Below are 16,896 nucleotides of genomic sequence, written 5' to 3' on the forward strand. Positions count from 1 at the left end.
ACAGGAAACATTTAATAGAAATGTGATTGTTGTCCCTTTTCTTTGGATGCCAGAGGGTTTTCTCTCTACACAACACACTCTCCAACTTCCCCTCACACTCTCCCTCCACATTGCAGAGCCCAAGTCTTCTACCTCTCTGCTCCCACCAAATCTGACCCTCCTAGGTTCCTATGAAAGGCCTGGACAGAAGCAATAGGAGCTCTGGAGTGCAAAGTGCTTGAGGGGCGTGCTCGAGCCCTTTCGGGTATTTACTGCAGCATTCATCTTCAAAGCTCACAACCAATCGTTGATGTTCTGAGCAAAACTGAAAATAGTTCAGCTAGTCCTTGTTTACATGGTGACAAAGAAAGCCTTCTTACAGTTCATGTTAAACATGGCAATCAAGGCTGGAAACTAAGCCTTATGAGGAGCGCTTGAAGGAGCTGGGTATGTTTAGCCTGGAAAAGAGGAGACTGAGAAGAGATAGGATAGCCATCTTCAAATCTCTTAAGGGCTGTCACAGGGAAGAGGGAGCAAGCTTGTTTTCTCCTGCTCTGGAGGGTAGGACTCGAATCAATGGCTTCAAGTTTCAAGAAAGGAGATTCTGACTAAACCAGGGGTCAGCAAACTTTTTCAGCCATGGGCCGGTCCACTGTCCCTCAGACCTTGTGGGGGGCCAGACTATAGTTTGAAAAATAATAATAAAAATAAACGAATTCCTATGCCCCACAAATAACCCAGAGATGCATTTTAAATAAAAGGACACATTCTACTCATGTAAAAACACCAGGCAAGCCCCACAAATAACCCAGAGAGGCATTTTAAATAAAAGGACACATTCTACTCATGTAAAAACACAGTGATTCCCGGACCATCTGTGGGCCGCATCTGGACCCCGGGCCTTAGTTTGGGGACCCCTGGACTAAACATTCAGAAAAACTTTCTGACAGTAAGATCTGTTCAGCAGTGGAACAGACTCCCATGAGAGGTGGTGGGCTCTCCGTCCTTGGAAGCTTTCAAACAGAAGCTGGATGGCCTTCTGTCATGGATGCTTTAGCTGAGATTCCTGCATTGCAAGGGGTTGGACTAGATGACCATTGGGTCCCTTCCAACTCTACAATTCTATGAAACATGTCCTCCTCCTGCCATTAAAAGATCTTCCACCTCTTAGCCATAGGCAGTATGCAGAGATCCACTGATGCACAGATAGGATGCTGAAGCAGCTTGGTAAAAAGGAAATTTGGTAACATTCCCACGTTCCCCACCTGTGGGGGAGCAGTCTCTGGGGTAATATCAAATTGTCAGTGAATGCCCTAGGGAGGCTGAAATAATGTGGAACAGTTTCTCAAAGGTTAAGCCAGCATGATCCACGTATTCTCTGGGAAACCCCCTTCTTCTGAGCTCACTTTCAAAACAGGGTCTCTGGCATGATGTTGCTGATCTGAACAAATTATCTCAAATTTGCAAGATTTACCACCATCTTGACAATGATTAATTGGGATGTTTGTGGTTTCCCCTAAACTTACCAGCCCATCCTAACATCTCAACTATAGCCTGTAATACTTTGAATGTTGCTGTGAAGACTATGCCTAGTAACCCACCTTTCTGAAATACATACTGTTACAAAGGTTGCAGCATGCCACCCCCAATCTGCCAAGTAGTAGCAAGGCTCCAGGGGGTTCTAGCTGCTCAGGCAGGGCAGTGTTTTCATTGAGAAACCTATGTGTCTTTAAGAAATATGGCTTATTGGACATGTATTTACACCTTGGTCTACACTGGAGAGTTCAGAGCATTAATCTCAAGAGGGGATCAATAATTAATAATAATAATAATAATAATAATAATAATAATAATAATAATAATTTATTAATTATACCCCAGCCACTCTGGGCGGCTCCCAACAGATTAAAAACAGAAAAAACATCAAACATTAAAAACTTCCCTAAACAAGATGGTTCTGCCAGACTTCTGGCCCCACCCTTCTCCTTCCCAAAAACACTTTCGAGAGAGAAACCGAAACCTGCCTGCTCCCTTTTCCTATGCCACGGATGCTGAAATCCTAAATCTTTCTCTGCCCACAGTAACCATGGGAACTCTCCCCTCTGTCCAATGCAGAAAAATATCTTGCCCTGGTGGTGGTTTCACAGACGAGCCACTATTTCTTAATAGCTACACTCAACCAGCCTTGCCAGCATGGGCTAAGTCCAGAGATACCCACGTTTGGCAGAGTTTACTTAAACCTTCATTAGTTCTAGCTTTCACTGATTCTACCAAAATCTGACGATACAAACAGTCCTCTACTTGGAAGCTGTTGGAACAAAACATATCTAATCCATTTAATTTATTTGGCAGCATTTATGTGCGGGTGGCACTGTGGGTTAAACCACAGAGCCTAGGGCTTGCCGATCTGAAGGTCGGCAGTTCGAATCCCCGCGACGGGGTGAGCTCCTATTGCTCGGTCCCTGCTCCTGCCAACCTAGCAGTTCAAAAGCACATCAAAGTGCTCCGGCGGGAAGGTAAACGGCATGGTCTGGAAGCTGTAGGCTGGCTCCCTCAGCCAGTAAAACGAGATGAGCGCTGCAACCCCAGAGTCATCCGCGACTGGTCCTAATGGTCAGGGGTGCCTTTACTTTTTTATGTGCATTTAACCTGTGCTATTTCAACCATATACCAAGCCAGCCAGAGCTTCAAAGTTCGCCCGAGTCTACTTGGGGATACCCAACACAGAAGTAACTTTCAAGCTCTCTGCTTTGCTTGGGGGGACGGGGACACAAGGCTCACTCAGTGCACTAGCTCTGGGATGCTCTTGCAAGATCTTGCGGGGCAACCCAAGTTCCTGCAAGATCTCATGCAAACATCCCAAGGCTGTCAGAGATGGCATGCTGAGGTGACCTTGTGCCTGGCAAGCAAGGTGGAGAACTTAAGAGCTCTTTCGGCGCTGGGTCCACCTGGGTTACTGTGTATGCATGGGGCCTTTGGAACCGAACCCCCACGTAAGATGTGAGAAAACTCTTCAGAACTGCATCTGACCAGAACTGAAAAAATTATTTTTGGATTTGGATTCCAAGTGGATTTGCCAGATGGCTGGGATACTCTTGTCTGCCTGCTGCCCACACGGTTACAGCTCAACACATTCCTTTACACTTCAACAGGACACAGCAACCTGACTTCTCCAAAAGCTTCTCTACCTCAAATAGATCTCTGCTGAGAGTAAATGACAAGGCTGCTTGTACATTTACTGAATCCCCAGCTAACCAATGTTTATTAGTGTTATTGTCATCATTATTGTTATTTATTGTTACAATTTATTACTCACCCTTCACCCTAAGGTCCCAGGGCAGGTTGCAACAATTGGAACAACATGAGCATTAAAACACAATATTAAGCCAATACTAAAAACAGTTTAAAACAAAATTGCAAAAAAAATAAGCCAGGTCCTAAAAATAAACGTCTAAGTGTCAAAACCCAGGGCGAAGAGGTTAAAGCAATCCTCATAATGGAATAGAAGTGATTTTGAATTCCACCCCAGGTCACTAAGTTGGGTCAACAAAATATTTTCATATTAACATTTCCAGGTTGACATACTGAGTATTAGTGAAAGTTGTGCAGTAAGACTTAAAGCTGGTAGGACCTCTTCTCCCTATGTGATAAGAGTTAATTATGGTTCAGTAAAATCAGTAAAAAAGATCTGTAGCAATGGCAAACTTGCCAAATCACAGTAATCAACTGTTAGCTTTCTGTGACCCGGTTCAGTAACATGGCACACAATACATGACTGACACACTCAAATCTGGGAAGTACCAAGTGACACATTCCGAAGAGCATTTATATTTTTTGTGGACTCTAGCTGAGCTGAAAATAAAACCATTCATTGCAGCACACAGAAAGAATGTTGGCAGAAGCACATACCTTGAATGAAATTAGAAATAAATCCTTTGTTAGTCTCAGGCAGCTACCAGACAGGGCAGCAAAGGTCCAAGCTTAGAGAGCAAGTAAGAAAGAACTGGATTTAAAACACACCACAAAAACCAGCAACTATGCTTTGTCTCTTCTGACAGGTTAAGTAGACTCAGTATTAACTTCAAATATGATGTGACATGCATTTAGGATCAACTGAAACAACTAGTAGTTTGGCATCAATATCTTATTTCAACAGGTGATCATTTTGTCAATTAAAATGCTTGTGCCACAAAACAAGATTCTGACTATAAGCAGAGAAATCCACAGAGACCCCTTCAACTATATTGTTGCTACACAACCTATGTTGCCTTTCCCCCCCTTTTGGTCTTTTTGAATCCTTCATTTCCACTGTGGAATTAATGTTTATGTGGCAAAAAGGTCATGCAAATCAGTTGCCATGAGTAACTGCTGAGCAAAATCACAAAGAAAACCCGCACCGCTCATCGTATGTATGTAAGCAACAGATCTACTGGATTCTGTCATGGCTGTTCCTTATTTTTTGGTGACTGAAAGAGAGATCTGTGACCCCTTTAAATGTATTTTATTTTCATTTTTAAGTATCTGTCCCCAGAAGGAATTGTGATGCCTTTTGGTTAATGATACACTGCTAAGACCACATCAGCAGCAAAATCTTTCCACCCTATTCTCCTTAGTTTATAACCTTGTTGCTCTAGTCTAGGATTTGGCCTCTATACTGTTAAGAGAAGTGAGGGGACTTTCAATTAATCCCAGGAGCTGCTTCCATGAAACCCTAAGACTACCACTTACCAATCTTCCTGAACCAGTGAACTTCACTGACTCTTGTTTCAAATGTCGTCATGTCCTTTCCGAATTCTTCATCATATCTATAGTACGCTGGGGCAGGAATATGCAAAATGATAAAGGAACTGGGACTTAAAAAAAAAAATCTAAGCAAGCCTCTGTCATGGAATTGAACTAAACAAGGTGTCTTTTTCCACCAGCCCCCCCCCCAAAATGATTTTGCACTTGCCAAGTGAGTGAGAAGTGCTATAACACAGCTAGCTACATACCTGCAGTCAAGTATTTTAGAAGGTTCTCCAAATCAGCAGTTCTAAAAATGAAGTAAGGGAGGAAGTTACCCAAACTTGCTCTAAACAGTGCAATGTAATAGTAAAGAGAGAAAATGTTATATTGGACCTAATGTGAAGGTTCATTTTCGACAAGGAATGTCGGATGGCTTCTCTCTCCCACTTGCTCCACTAAGCAGGTCCTTACGCAATTAAATATCTTGACCTCAACTGGGAGAACAAGCTCACTCTAGTTTCAGATAGGCAAATTGAAAATGCAAAAGCACATACCAGGAAACAGCGGCCTAACAAGGGGAACAAAAGCCAATAAAAGGCAAAATAGAGGAGAGGAAAAAACCTCTAAACATAAAAATTTGAACAATGCTCCCTCAGAATAGAAGAGCCAGGAAACAATTTAGCCCTGTGCCATCTTAACAGTGCAGACTAGAGTCCTTGAGATGCCAAATCTGCAGCCTAGAACAACAACAAACTCCCAGGGCAGGTAAGGTCCTGTCCATTCTTTGAAGTAAACAAACTTTCACAGTAGGTCCAATGTCACATCTTCCTGCAGAGGAGAGGATTCTTGAATGTGGTACTGAAAAGCTTACTGGACAGGCACCCATCTACTGAGACAGTGTAGGACTTGCCTGCTGAAGGAAGCCTCAGCAGATGCATGCACCCAGTTTTTAACAGGGCTTGACTGCCAAACCTTGGGAGCATCCAGCAATATTCCCAAAACCTCCCTCAGGGTCTGCAGTCAGGGAGACAACTCCCCCAGCCTCCCCATCAGAGGAATCTGCTAGAAAATGGAAGGCTACCAGGCCTCATAGAAGGCTGGACCATCTTTCTCAGTAGATACACTCTCAGAAAGTATCCAGAAAACTTTATTTCTCCTTAACCAACAAGAATGACATACATCTTCTTGCACCTGATCTGCATAGGGAGTTAGGCAGGATGAGGTCACCCTACAAATCAAGGAAAAGAGATCTAACAAATATAAGGACCTGGCCTCTTTCTCTTTCTCTGGTTCAACCAAAAACTATTTTCTTTCCTGGTCTCTCTAAGTTGCCTCTTTGTTCAAAATCCTCCTGTGGTTTGCGGGTTCTTCATCTAATCCTCTAAACAGCCCAGTCCTGGCCTAGTGGATCAAGTGGGAGGAGGGACAACCCATTTGAGGATCCCCTCCTCCCTTCAGGAAAATCTACTTTCTTGCAAAGTTCACCTCTCATTGTTAGGAAAGTAGTGAAGAACTTCCAACTGCAAATGCATTAACAGTTCGTATTACTGCATCTTCACAACAGCCTTGAGGAGCGTTGCTGTTACTGTAACTGCACAGGTAGAGAGCAAAGGCTGACACACAGTGCTTTTGCTAACTACCACTCCTCATCTGGAGTCCATGGCTGAGATGAAATTTTGAGACCAGGTCCAAAAGGCAATGCAACAGCAGAACAGAGTTAATTCTGTTTTACTGGATTATATCTTTACTTTGCCGATCAGTTCAAGCTGGTCACCTAACCTTCTTCACCCACGCATTGTACAAAGTGAATAACAACAGCTGGTAAGAAAGAATTCCAACTCACATATCCTCTCCAGCTTTTCTTGCGATTTCATGCATTATAAGTGGAACCAAACACCTGTAGGCAAAACAAATTACAGCAAATTATTTTTAGTAATCCTATGACTTGAAGCATCAGCCTGTCCTTTAGATAGGCCATGCCATTCCAATTCATCTCATTGTTATCATTTAATTTGCAATTCAGGGGTGCAATCCTATACAGAAGATCCACTTTCTGAGCTCTAGGATTTTGATGAGATTTGAAACTATATTGTGAGGCTTTGCTGGTTGCAGGATTTGATTTTGTTGAAAAATACAGATTTATTAGATCTGGAAGGACATGATAATAGGTTTGGGTGGCATGCATATTTATGGTATGATAAAACGAAAGTACACAAAGGATTCCTGAACCACATAAGGAAATCAATCCACAAGGTATGGGATAGATACAAAAAACTTATTAGAGCGAAGAACACCATGGTGGCTCTCCCCACTGGAAGCAATTTCAGTTAAAAAAGTAAACATGAAAGGGTATTGGGCCAACTATAAAGAATTGCTGATAGAGGCAGATGGCCAAGTAAAATTGAGTAAGAGGAATTTAACAGATTAAACAATGTTTTTAAAGTAGATTTAAAAAAAGAGAATTTGATACAGAAAGATGAAGATTTGAAAGTGCTCTGTTGGAAAATAAGGTTAAAATATTATCAAAAATGTACAAACTATTGTTGGAATGGCATATGAAAGATGAAGAAGTTAAGGCAGTGATGATACACTGGGCTAGAGATTTTGGGTATAATATTCAGCTTTTATCTTGGGAAAAGTTGTGGAAAGAGGAAATACAATTTACTGTGTGCTGTTTGTTGAAAGGAAATTAGATGAAAAAGATGTACCATTGGTACCTAACCAAGTAAGATTGCGAAAACGTATAAAGTAAATCAAATATATGTTGGAAATGTATGGAGAGAGAAGGTACGTTTTACAATATGTGGTGGTCATGTCATAAGGTAAAAGACTTATTGGAAATGATTTATAATGAATTAAAGAAAATGTTTAAAAATACATTTGTTAAGAAACCAGAAGCCATCCTTTTAGGTTTAATAGGTGAAGAAATACCAAGAGAAGACAAAAGACTTTTTTATGTATGCAACGACGGCGGCGAGAATGTTACTAGCCCAAAAATGGAAAGAAGAAGAATTACCAACAAAGGAAGAATGGCAGACGAAATTGATGGAATACGCAGAAATGGCGAAATTGACAGGGAAGATCAGAAACCAAGAGGATCAAGTATTTGTTAAAAACTGGAGTAAATTTGTAGTTTACTTAAAAAACCATTGTAAACAGTTAAAATCATTGATAGTGTTGTAATGACATTTGTAATGTGAAATTGATTATGATAACTAGGAATATACAATAGTTGGATAAAGTTTAAGATGCAGAAACTTAACCTTTTAATATATGAACCCATGGGAGGGAGGGAGGGAGGGAAGTCTGAAGGTTCAGAGAACCCTGAAATTTGATGTTTGAATTGGTGAGAGATAAAGCTTATAAAAATGTGAAAACCTAATAAAAATGTATAAATATTTAAAAAGATTTGATGGAAGAAGCCCTGCTAACATCGGCAGAATCTGAGATACGCTACTAGCATAACCGATCTGCTGGCAGAGCTTCCCCAATATACTGGCAGAATGTTCCAGTAGTGGAATGGCTGAAACATGTCAAGAAATGTGGGTGGGAGAAGGCAGCACACCCATGTCATAGCTTGCACCTTTTTCTATCCATGACCCCCATTCAACAGTGGAACTTTTTAACCCTTGTTGCAATAAATGCCCATATCATCAGCTAAATGAGGAGCGGTTTAAAAATAACCACGGCAGAGTTTAGCATATGGGGGAAGCTTACCTATGAAGATGACCCGGAAACTACAACTGATCCAGAATGCGGCAGCTATACTGGTGACTGGGGGTGGCTGCTGAGACCATGTAACACCGGTCCTGAAAGACCTACATTGGCTCCCAGTACTTTTCCGAGCACAATTCAAAGTGTTGGTGGCCAACCTTTGAAGCCCTAAATCACCTCTGCCCCAGTATACCTGAAGGAGCGTCTCCATCACCACTGTTAAGCCCAGATGCTGAGGTCCAGCACCGAGGGCCTTCTGGCAGTTCCCTTACTGCGAGAAGTGAAGCTACGGGGAACCAGGCAGAGGACCTTCTTGGTGGTGGCATCCTTTCTGTGGAACGCCCTCCCATCAGATGTCAAGGAGATAAGCAACTATATAACTTTTAGAAGACATCTGAAGGCAGCCCTGCATGGGGAAACCTTTTAATTATGTTTTTATATATATTGGAAGCAGCTCATAGTGGCTGGGTCAACCCTGTCAGATGGGTGGGGTACAAACCAACCAACCAACAAATAAAAATTATTATTATTTATTATTATTAGGAACAAAAGCCCACTCAATCACACAGCATGCTACTGCCAGTATATAAACCCCAGGCAGGGAGGACCAGAACTCAAGAGGTCCACTGAGATGACTCAGCTGAAAGGGCTTATATCACAGGGATGTATCTTTCTAGCCTCATGCTGTAAACACTTAAGTGCTCACACGGAACAACTCTGTAATAGGTAGGCATCGAGAAAGGGTACTTCACACACAAAGGGAGCACTTTGCGAGAAAACAACCTGGCCTCCCATCACACAGGAGGGGCATTTGAGCACTTTGCTAACCATTATGTGCCTAGGCTCCTAAGAGGTACTTCACCTTAGGGCTCCAGAACACAGAAACACAACACAAGGCTCTATTTCAGCAATGAGGAATGCCAGGGCACGCAAGGGAAGGCAGAATGCATTCTTAGGGCATAACTTCTGCAACTGCCCCCCCCCCCAACGCAGCCTATTCCGTATGTTTCTACCATACTTGTCTGTGGTTCAGACACTCCTCCCCCATCCCACCCCCCAACAGCAGGCAGCGGGACCCTCTAAACTGTTGCTTTTACGTGGTTATTTGCCTTTTCTGATAGTGTTTTCCCCTTTTTGCCCAGGCTGAGCGTGCATTGGATTTGGTGGCCTTTTGGACAACGTAGCATCACGGTTATCTCTGGTCCCAAAGAAATATAAGTATGAGGTTGCTTGGTTAGAAGAGGCTGAGCACCCCTTCCCTGTTCAACTCCAATGGGGTCCATTGGGACTCCTAGGGTGCAAGGCATGGAGCCCAGCAGTAGGCAGAGCCCAAGCCACCCCTTCCTTAGTTGTAAGAAGGCAGGTGGGGGCTGGGGTCAGGCTGAAGTGGATGGAACCGTGGCCCACTGGCCCTAGCAGACTAGCTCCACTGGTGGAAGTGTTCATCTAATGACAAACACCAGCAGTAAGCCTCCAGGAACCAACAGGAACACATTCAGAAGAACAAGAATCAGGGGTATCTTTTAAGAATTGAATTCCTGTCTGGGACACAAGAATGGAATTTTAGCCATGAATCAGGACTGAGGGTTTTTCCACTCGGGCAACAACACTGGATCTGTTGCATTTCAAATACTAAGAACATTTTAATGACAATTAAAGGAAGTGAGTGTAGTTCTGTATTTTGTTACTCACTTAAAATTTGCAGCTATTAGTCCACAGTTGTCCAAGTGCAGAGATAAACACTCCAAGGCCTTTATAGCTACACAATGCTGGTTATTCTGCAGGTGCAGAATGATGTTAGTTAAGCAGTGATATAAACATATATAACATATAAACATAAAGAACATGTATCATTTGTTTGGTGTTACGCATAGTTTAAATACAAAAATATATATTTTTTATTTCTGTTTTGGCAAGCCAAACAGCTCTGTCAGGTTACAAGAGCACCCAAATCATGCACATGGGGGACGTTTCAAGCAAAAGTATAAAACACAGAATGGAAGCCAGAATTCTTTTAATATAAGCTGCAATGTGAGAGACTGCAATGTATCACATCAGACGGCAGCAGGAGAGACTGAACTACCGGACTACTCAGTTCGCTCTTTTGGAGTTCAGCTCCATTCGAAGCCTCCCTCCATCCAAAGGCAGGCAGGCAGGCAGGCAGGCAGGCAGGCAGGCAGGCAGGCAGGCAGCCTTTCCACCAGAAAGCAGCAGAAAGGGAGATGGGAAGCAGGGAGTTCTCTGCCAGATCTGCTCCGGGACCCCGGACACAGCCACATAATTTAAAGCACATGGCATAAAATACAGTTGGTTATCACGCAGAGTGACCCACTCAAATGAATGAACAGAGGTAAGTTGAGTCCATAAATTTCAGTGGATCTTCTCTGAGCAAAACTTAACTGCATACTACCTATCACTTACTGCAATAAATCCCAGGGACTGCATTTCACCCTTCACACCGCTACAATTCCCAGGACCCTGACAAATGACTGTTCCCAGGATTCCTTGAGGGAGGCCATGTGGTGCAGACATGATCCAGCTGTATTTGCCCCCACCAAAGGGGTTCCTGGAATGGTTTCGTTCCAGCTGCTTATTATAACTTTAAGAACTGGTTTTTTATTTTGTTTATTAAATTTGCTCACTGCCCTCCATGTGCAGATCTCAGGGGAGTTCACAACAAGCACAAAATATATAATAAAAACAAGAACAAAAAAACCAACCAACCAACCTCCTCCTTTTGTTTTTTGTGTGTCATATCTTTCAGACTGTAAGCAGGAACTGTTTTTTCTTATTATTATTCATCTTATATAAGCCACTCTAGGTGCCTTTTCAGCTGAACATCAGGATAAAAATGCTTTTAAACAACATCTTCATCAAACATATTTTAATTGAACCATCTCTTAACTGGAAGAGGAGTAATGAGATAGAAAATAACAGTAGGTGGATGAATTAATTTTAAAAGGTTAAAAATATCTCCATATTCATAAAAAACACATTTATGTTCTGGGCAGCTGTAGGCTATGACAAAAGCCTTTAAGTAGCTGTAATGCAACAACTCTCATCTTTTGGTTACTGCAAGAGGTGGAGGAGACAGGATAGCTAGACAAAGGCTGCCACCTTAAATACACTTGCTGGAGGGTTAAGTCCCATGGAACGCAGGTGGGACTTGTTTCTCAATAAGCACCTAAGAATGCTACTGTTAAGACTGCATTAGACATGTCTCATGTCTTTTTTCACTTTTTTCCTGCAGTCTTTCTAAGCAATGGGATACAAAAGCAGCTTCGGTTGAAGGGAAAAAAACATACAAGCGAACATTTCCCCCCTCCCCATAAAGATGTATTTGGCAGCAAGGAACAGAGACCACATCTGCTGAACTGCACCACACAATTGCAGACTGGAAATGAAGCAATTGGCTTATGAACTAACAGGTTGAAAGTTTCCAGTTTCCAGGTTAGGTAGTGCACCTGTGGACTGTTGGGTGCTACCAGAGCTCCTTTCAGGGCATGAAAAGCAACAGATGGCTTGCCACCACTTTTAACTGAGGATGTGGAAGTACCACAGCTCAGTGGTGGAGCATCTGCTCTGAGCTCAGCTTCAGTTCTCAGCATCTGCAGGTAAGGGCTAGGAGGGACCCCCCTACCTGAAAACTCTGGAAAGCCATTGCCAGTCAGTGAGGATAGACAATACTGAATTAGACAGGCCAATGGTCTGAGTCTGTATAAATGCAACCACCTAAGTGAATGCAAGTACTGTACTTTCATAGAATCGTAGAGTTGGAAGAGACCACAAGGGCCATCCAGTCCAACCCCTGTATGTAAGACGAGGTTTTTTTACTCTAAAATAATGTTTAAAAATGGGGGTCATCTTATGCATGGATAGTGCATAGGGGGGACTGGTGATTGGTTGCAGCCACGAGCAAGAACTTGTCAGCGGCAATTTGGTGGGTGATTGGTGGCTGCTGCAAGGGCTGCTGTGGATTGGCTGCCGCTGTGTCAATTGAGCATGCAATTGCCGGCTGCTGTTGGCTTCAGCAATGTGAGCGATTGTCAGCATTTGTCAGTCGTGTTAGTGATTTTTGGCATTCCCCCCATTTTCTTAAATTTGAGTCCCCCAAAATAGGAGGCATCTTATACACAGGGGCATCTTATACACAGAAAAATATGGTACTTGCTGGGCATTTGCATACAATAAGAAAGGAATTTGCTGTCACTGGGCAAGATTGGAGTACCATGAATCCAAACATAGTGCCACCGTGCAGAAATGAAATGCCTTGGCACAGTCTCTGGTAAGCAAAGGCAATTAAAAGTTCATGAAGTGAGGTCCTCTTATAAGGGCCATGGCCCCTGGAAGTTCATTTAAACGATTGCTTGGGGCAGAGCTTTATAGGTGGTGGCACCCACACTTTGTAACTAGGATGGTGGCAACAACCTGCTTTTTCAGGAGCCTCCTTAAGACTTCTTAAAAGAAAAAGAATCAACAGGCTTTGTCTGGATAGCATTGCTGGAAATTGTCTATGCTGCTCTCACAGACACAAGTTAATGTATTTTTATTGCCTTAACTCTGTATTTTAGTTTTATCTTCTTATCGGTCTTTGTACACTACAGCAGAATTTTCATATGGTGGGTGGTGCATAAAACAAACAAAAAGATGCCTGAATTGCAGGGAGTTGGACTAGATGACCCTTTTGGTCCCTTCCAATGCTACAATTTTGCGATCCATACATACCTAGGTAGCGCTGGGAGAGACATGGGAATGTAGGACGCTGCCTTATGCTGAGTCAGGCTATTGGCCCATTGACCTCAGTCTTGCCTATGCAGATGGGCAGTGGCTCTCCAGGATTTCAGGCAGGGTGCCTCCAGCAGCCGAAACTTCAGATGCCATTGTAGATTGAACCAGGGACCTTCTGAATACAAAGCAGAACTATGGCCCTCCCCAGGATATGTTAATTTGCCTTGTGTACCTGATCTCAAGCAACCATGGAAGTATTTATTAAACCCATTTAATCTTGTAAGGGGGAGCTCTCCCACAGAAGGAAAAGGGGTCAAATGCCACACACTGGGTTATGTGCACATGCACACTAGCAAGGGCTACTAAGAACAAAGCCAGAGAAAGAAAACCAAATTTTCTAGACCGATGCATTTCTCTGCAAAGTAGAACTGCAAAAGTTTAGTAAAGAAAGACAAGCTGCAGGTGCTTCACTTATCCGAAAATCAGGACAGAAAATCAGGACAGAAGCCCTGGGCAGGTGCCCCAGGTTTCGAGCTTTCTTTTTAAAAAAAGAAAAAAGTCTCTAGCCCTCCTAGAAAGTAAGTTAGGCAGGGGATTGGACTAGATTAACCTCAGAGTTGCTTCCAACACAACAAGTATGATCCTACATTACGCAGCACTTTTTGTTTTTTGTGTGTGTTTTTTTACCTCTAAAGCAAACTGGGCAGCTAATTTCAGGAGGCTAGCCAAACTTTGTTCTGTCACCCAGGTCTTTGAGTCTGGATCTGTTACTGCCTTCTCCATTTCATCAATTGCAGTGGAAGCTTAAAAAAATGAAGAAGAAGGTGGAGGTGAGGAACAGGGAAGACATTAATGATAGGCTGTACTAGTTCATACAAGAGTGGTTGTGGTTTCTCAGATCAGCAGCTGATTGTTCAAGGAATACAGATGTCCTATCCCGAGGCAACAAAGTGCTCCTATAGTTGTGTAAGTGCATGGGCTCGTCTGTCCACTGTGCTCATTTCTATGGTTACTAAATCCCTAATCTGATCCCTTCAAAGGCTAGGCATTCAATTTTCTTTGCCAGATAATCCACAGATGGAGCGTGTTTAGCCCTATATGCATAGCCAAAAGCAAGGGCAAACCAGGGCAGATCTGCATATGCTGAGCTGTATGCATAGATGCAACCCATAGAAATAACAACTCTAGAGATATCATGCATCTCACTACAGCGCAGAGGACAGTGAGGTGAGCTCAGCAAAGTCCAGGGGCAAACAGGCAGATCCACACCACACATTTCAAGTACCTTCAACACACATTTGAAGCATATGACTTTGACCACACAGGGTATAATTCTCAGCACCTTTAACAAACCACAGTTCTCAGCAGGGCTTTTTTTTCAGCTGGAACTCACTGAAACTCAGTTCCATCACCTTCCAAGTGGGCACCGTTGCCCATTATAGGAAAACAAGGGAAGCACTCATGGTGAGTTCTGACATCTCCTTTTCTAGAAAAATAGCACTGGTTCTCAGGGTGATTATTATGGCCTTAGTTTTTGTAACGTGATTCTACTGTATGAGCCAGCATGTTAAGAGTTTGGATATTCCTCACTCCGAAAGATTGCTTTGAGTAGCTTGCTAGTCAAATCAGTTTGGAGACTGTAGCAAGTGTAAAAGTTCTCAAACAAGCAACTCTCATCCTTACACAAAGAAACAAACTTGGATTTAACCTGGTATATTTGAAATCCCAAAATATGCCACCCTGATTCCAAATACGTGACCAAATAACTGTGGTCAAAACCACCAATGGTATACACACATAGGGATGATAGTTACAGTTAGCATTCATATAAATACTCCCAAGATAAAATGGGAAGAGGAAGAATCATGTAGGCTACCTTGAGCTCCTTAGAGAATATAAAGGGGATATAAATGCAATAGGTAAGTAATAAAAACCCACAATCTTGAAACCTCCGTAGCTCCCTTATCATTCTGCTAGCTGATATGTTCTGACGTAACAGATTCCAAAGCCTCAGATCTCGTCACTATAATTGCCAGTGAATTCTGTAACATCAAGAATGCTAAGGCCAGTTGCTCAAACATACTATTAACCTGTGAGATAATGTTGGGCGATCCCACTCACTACTTCATTGCTAGGATGTGACATGGGCCTGTCTCTCTCCCCTTTAAGATGCTCTAGGTTTCAATTTCTATAGGCTCAAATCCACACTGTAAAAAGTGGGTGGTTGTGGCTTCACTACCCGTTTGGCAGTCCTACATAGCAGGGAGGCAGAAAGCAGAGCCTGTTGCGCTTTCCTCTGCATAACTTGCATACCCTTTTCAACAACAGAAATCTGCAGAAGGCGGCATCGTTACAAATATAGCTGTGGACAAGGATAGAGAAGACAACGAGAGAGCTTGCTGAAGTTAGAGGCTGTAATGTTTAGTGAGTTTAAGGACAGAAAACTACAGAACCCAAAGTTCCCTAATCCCTTTCACCTCTAAGTCCTCCTGGACAAGATAGGAGACCCCAAAGCAGAAAATATGACTAAATATTCCACCACCTTCTGTTTTTACCTGCTTCTATATCATTTTCTAGGATGGCAATTTTATAATAATAGAAACAAGTGAATATGCAGTTGGGATGGTGCATCTCTGCTTTCTCCAATGCCTCCTTGGCCTGCAGACAGAGGGATTAACAGGAATGCTGATTAAGTATTAGAGCAGGGACAGCTAACAACAGTTAAACACACAGGACACACGGAACACACTGGTATTATTTACATCTTTCTACAGAGAACTTAGGGTGAGAGCCACCAACTTGGGCAGTGGTGGCCCTGGGCAGGTGCCCCAGGTTTCGAGCTTTCTTTTTAAAAAAAGAAAAAAAGTCTCTAGCCCTCCTAGAAAGTAAGTTAGGCAGGGGATTGGACTAGATTAACCTCAGAGTTGCTTCCAACACAACAAGTATGATCCTACATTATGCAGCACCAGCATCGGGGAGGGTGAGTGGCCTCTACATAATGAGGACTAGCATGACATGGTTGACATAAACATAAGGTTGTCTAATTTTGTATCATATGACAAAAGCAGTCATTTTGTGTTATGCCACGCCTCCTTTGTGGTGGCCATTTTGTGATGGGCACCCCTGTATGCTCTCAAAATTCAAAATGTGCCCATATATTTGAAGCTGTTAGCAACCCTTGACTTGGGGGCTTAAAAACCAAAGGGAAAAATTATTATAATCATGATGTTAGATCAACAGCGCAAGACGAAAAACTTACTGTTCTGTTATTTCACTTAGAGTTACTTTTATCCAGTTTTTGTTGTTAATAATAATAATAATGATGATGATGATGATAATACTACAGTGGACGATCAGGTTGTGGATGTAACCAGTGACGGAGGCACGTCTGCAACCCGCGTTTGTATCACGCAGTGGTGTGTCTGCGCATGCACGTGATGTAATTAGGCGCTTCTGCGCATGTGCAAAGCGCGATTTAGTGCTTTTGCGCATGTGCCAAAACCTGGAAGTAACCCGTTCCGGTACTTCTGGGTTTAGCGTGTTCACATCCTGAAAACGCGCAACCTGAGGTATGACTGTATAACAAATAAATTAATTTTAACTGTGCAGAGTTTGAATGCATACATATGGAGACAGTCTGTTAAGTAGTATGAAATAATTTCGGAAGTTGGGCATTGTGTATTGCCAGTTCTATGCTAAAATATCTCTTGAGCAGCCAAGCCAGCTGCCTGAGTGATTGCTTTGTGTTGT

The 16,896-nt window shown here is 42.7% G+C and overlaps 1 protein-coding gene across 1 annotated transcript in view; it reads right to left on the minus strand.

Moving 5' to 3' along the window:
• Positions 1–16,896, minus strand: part of TEX11 (testis expressed 11) — a 37,978-nt gene that overhangs the window by 4,516 nt on the left and 16,566 nt on the right. Inside the window, exons 16-22 of the mRNA XM_033137295.1 lie at positions 15,702–15,804; positions 13,834–13,949; positions 10,111–10,196; positions 6,548–6,601; positions 4,971–5,011; positions 4,708–4,794; positions 3,889–3,959 (exon numbers count right to left, since the gene is read on the minus strand). Coding sequence (XP_032993186.1) covers positions 3,889–3,959; positions 4,708–4,794; positions 4,971–5,011; positions 6,548–6,601; positions 10,111–10,196; positions 13,834–13,949; positions 15,702–15,804 — 558 coding nt within the window. The remainder of the gene's footprint in view (positions 1–3,888; positions 3,960–4,707; positions 4,795–4,970; positions 5,012–6,547; positions 6,602–10,110; positions 10,197–13,833; positions 13,950–15,701; positions 15,805–16,896) is intronic.

The sequence above is a fragment of the Lacerta agilis genome, chromosome Z, assembly GCF_009819535.1.
Source record: "Lacerta agilis isolate rLacAgi1 chromosome Z, rLacAgi1.pri, whole genome shotgun sequence".
Classification (NCBI taxonomy): Eukaryota; Metazoa; Chordata; class Lepidosauria; order Squamata; family Lacertidae; genus Lacerta; species Lacerta agilis.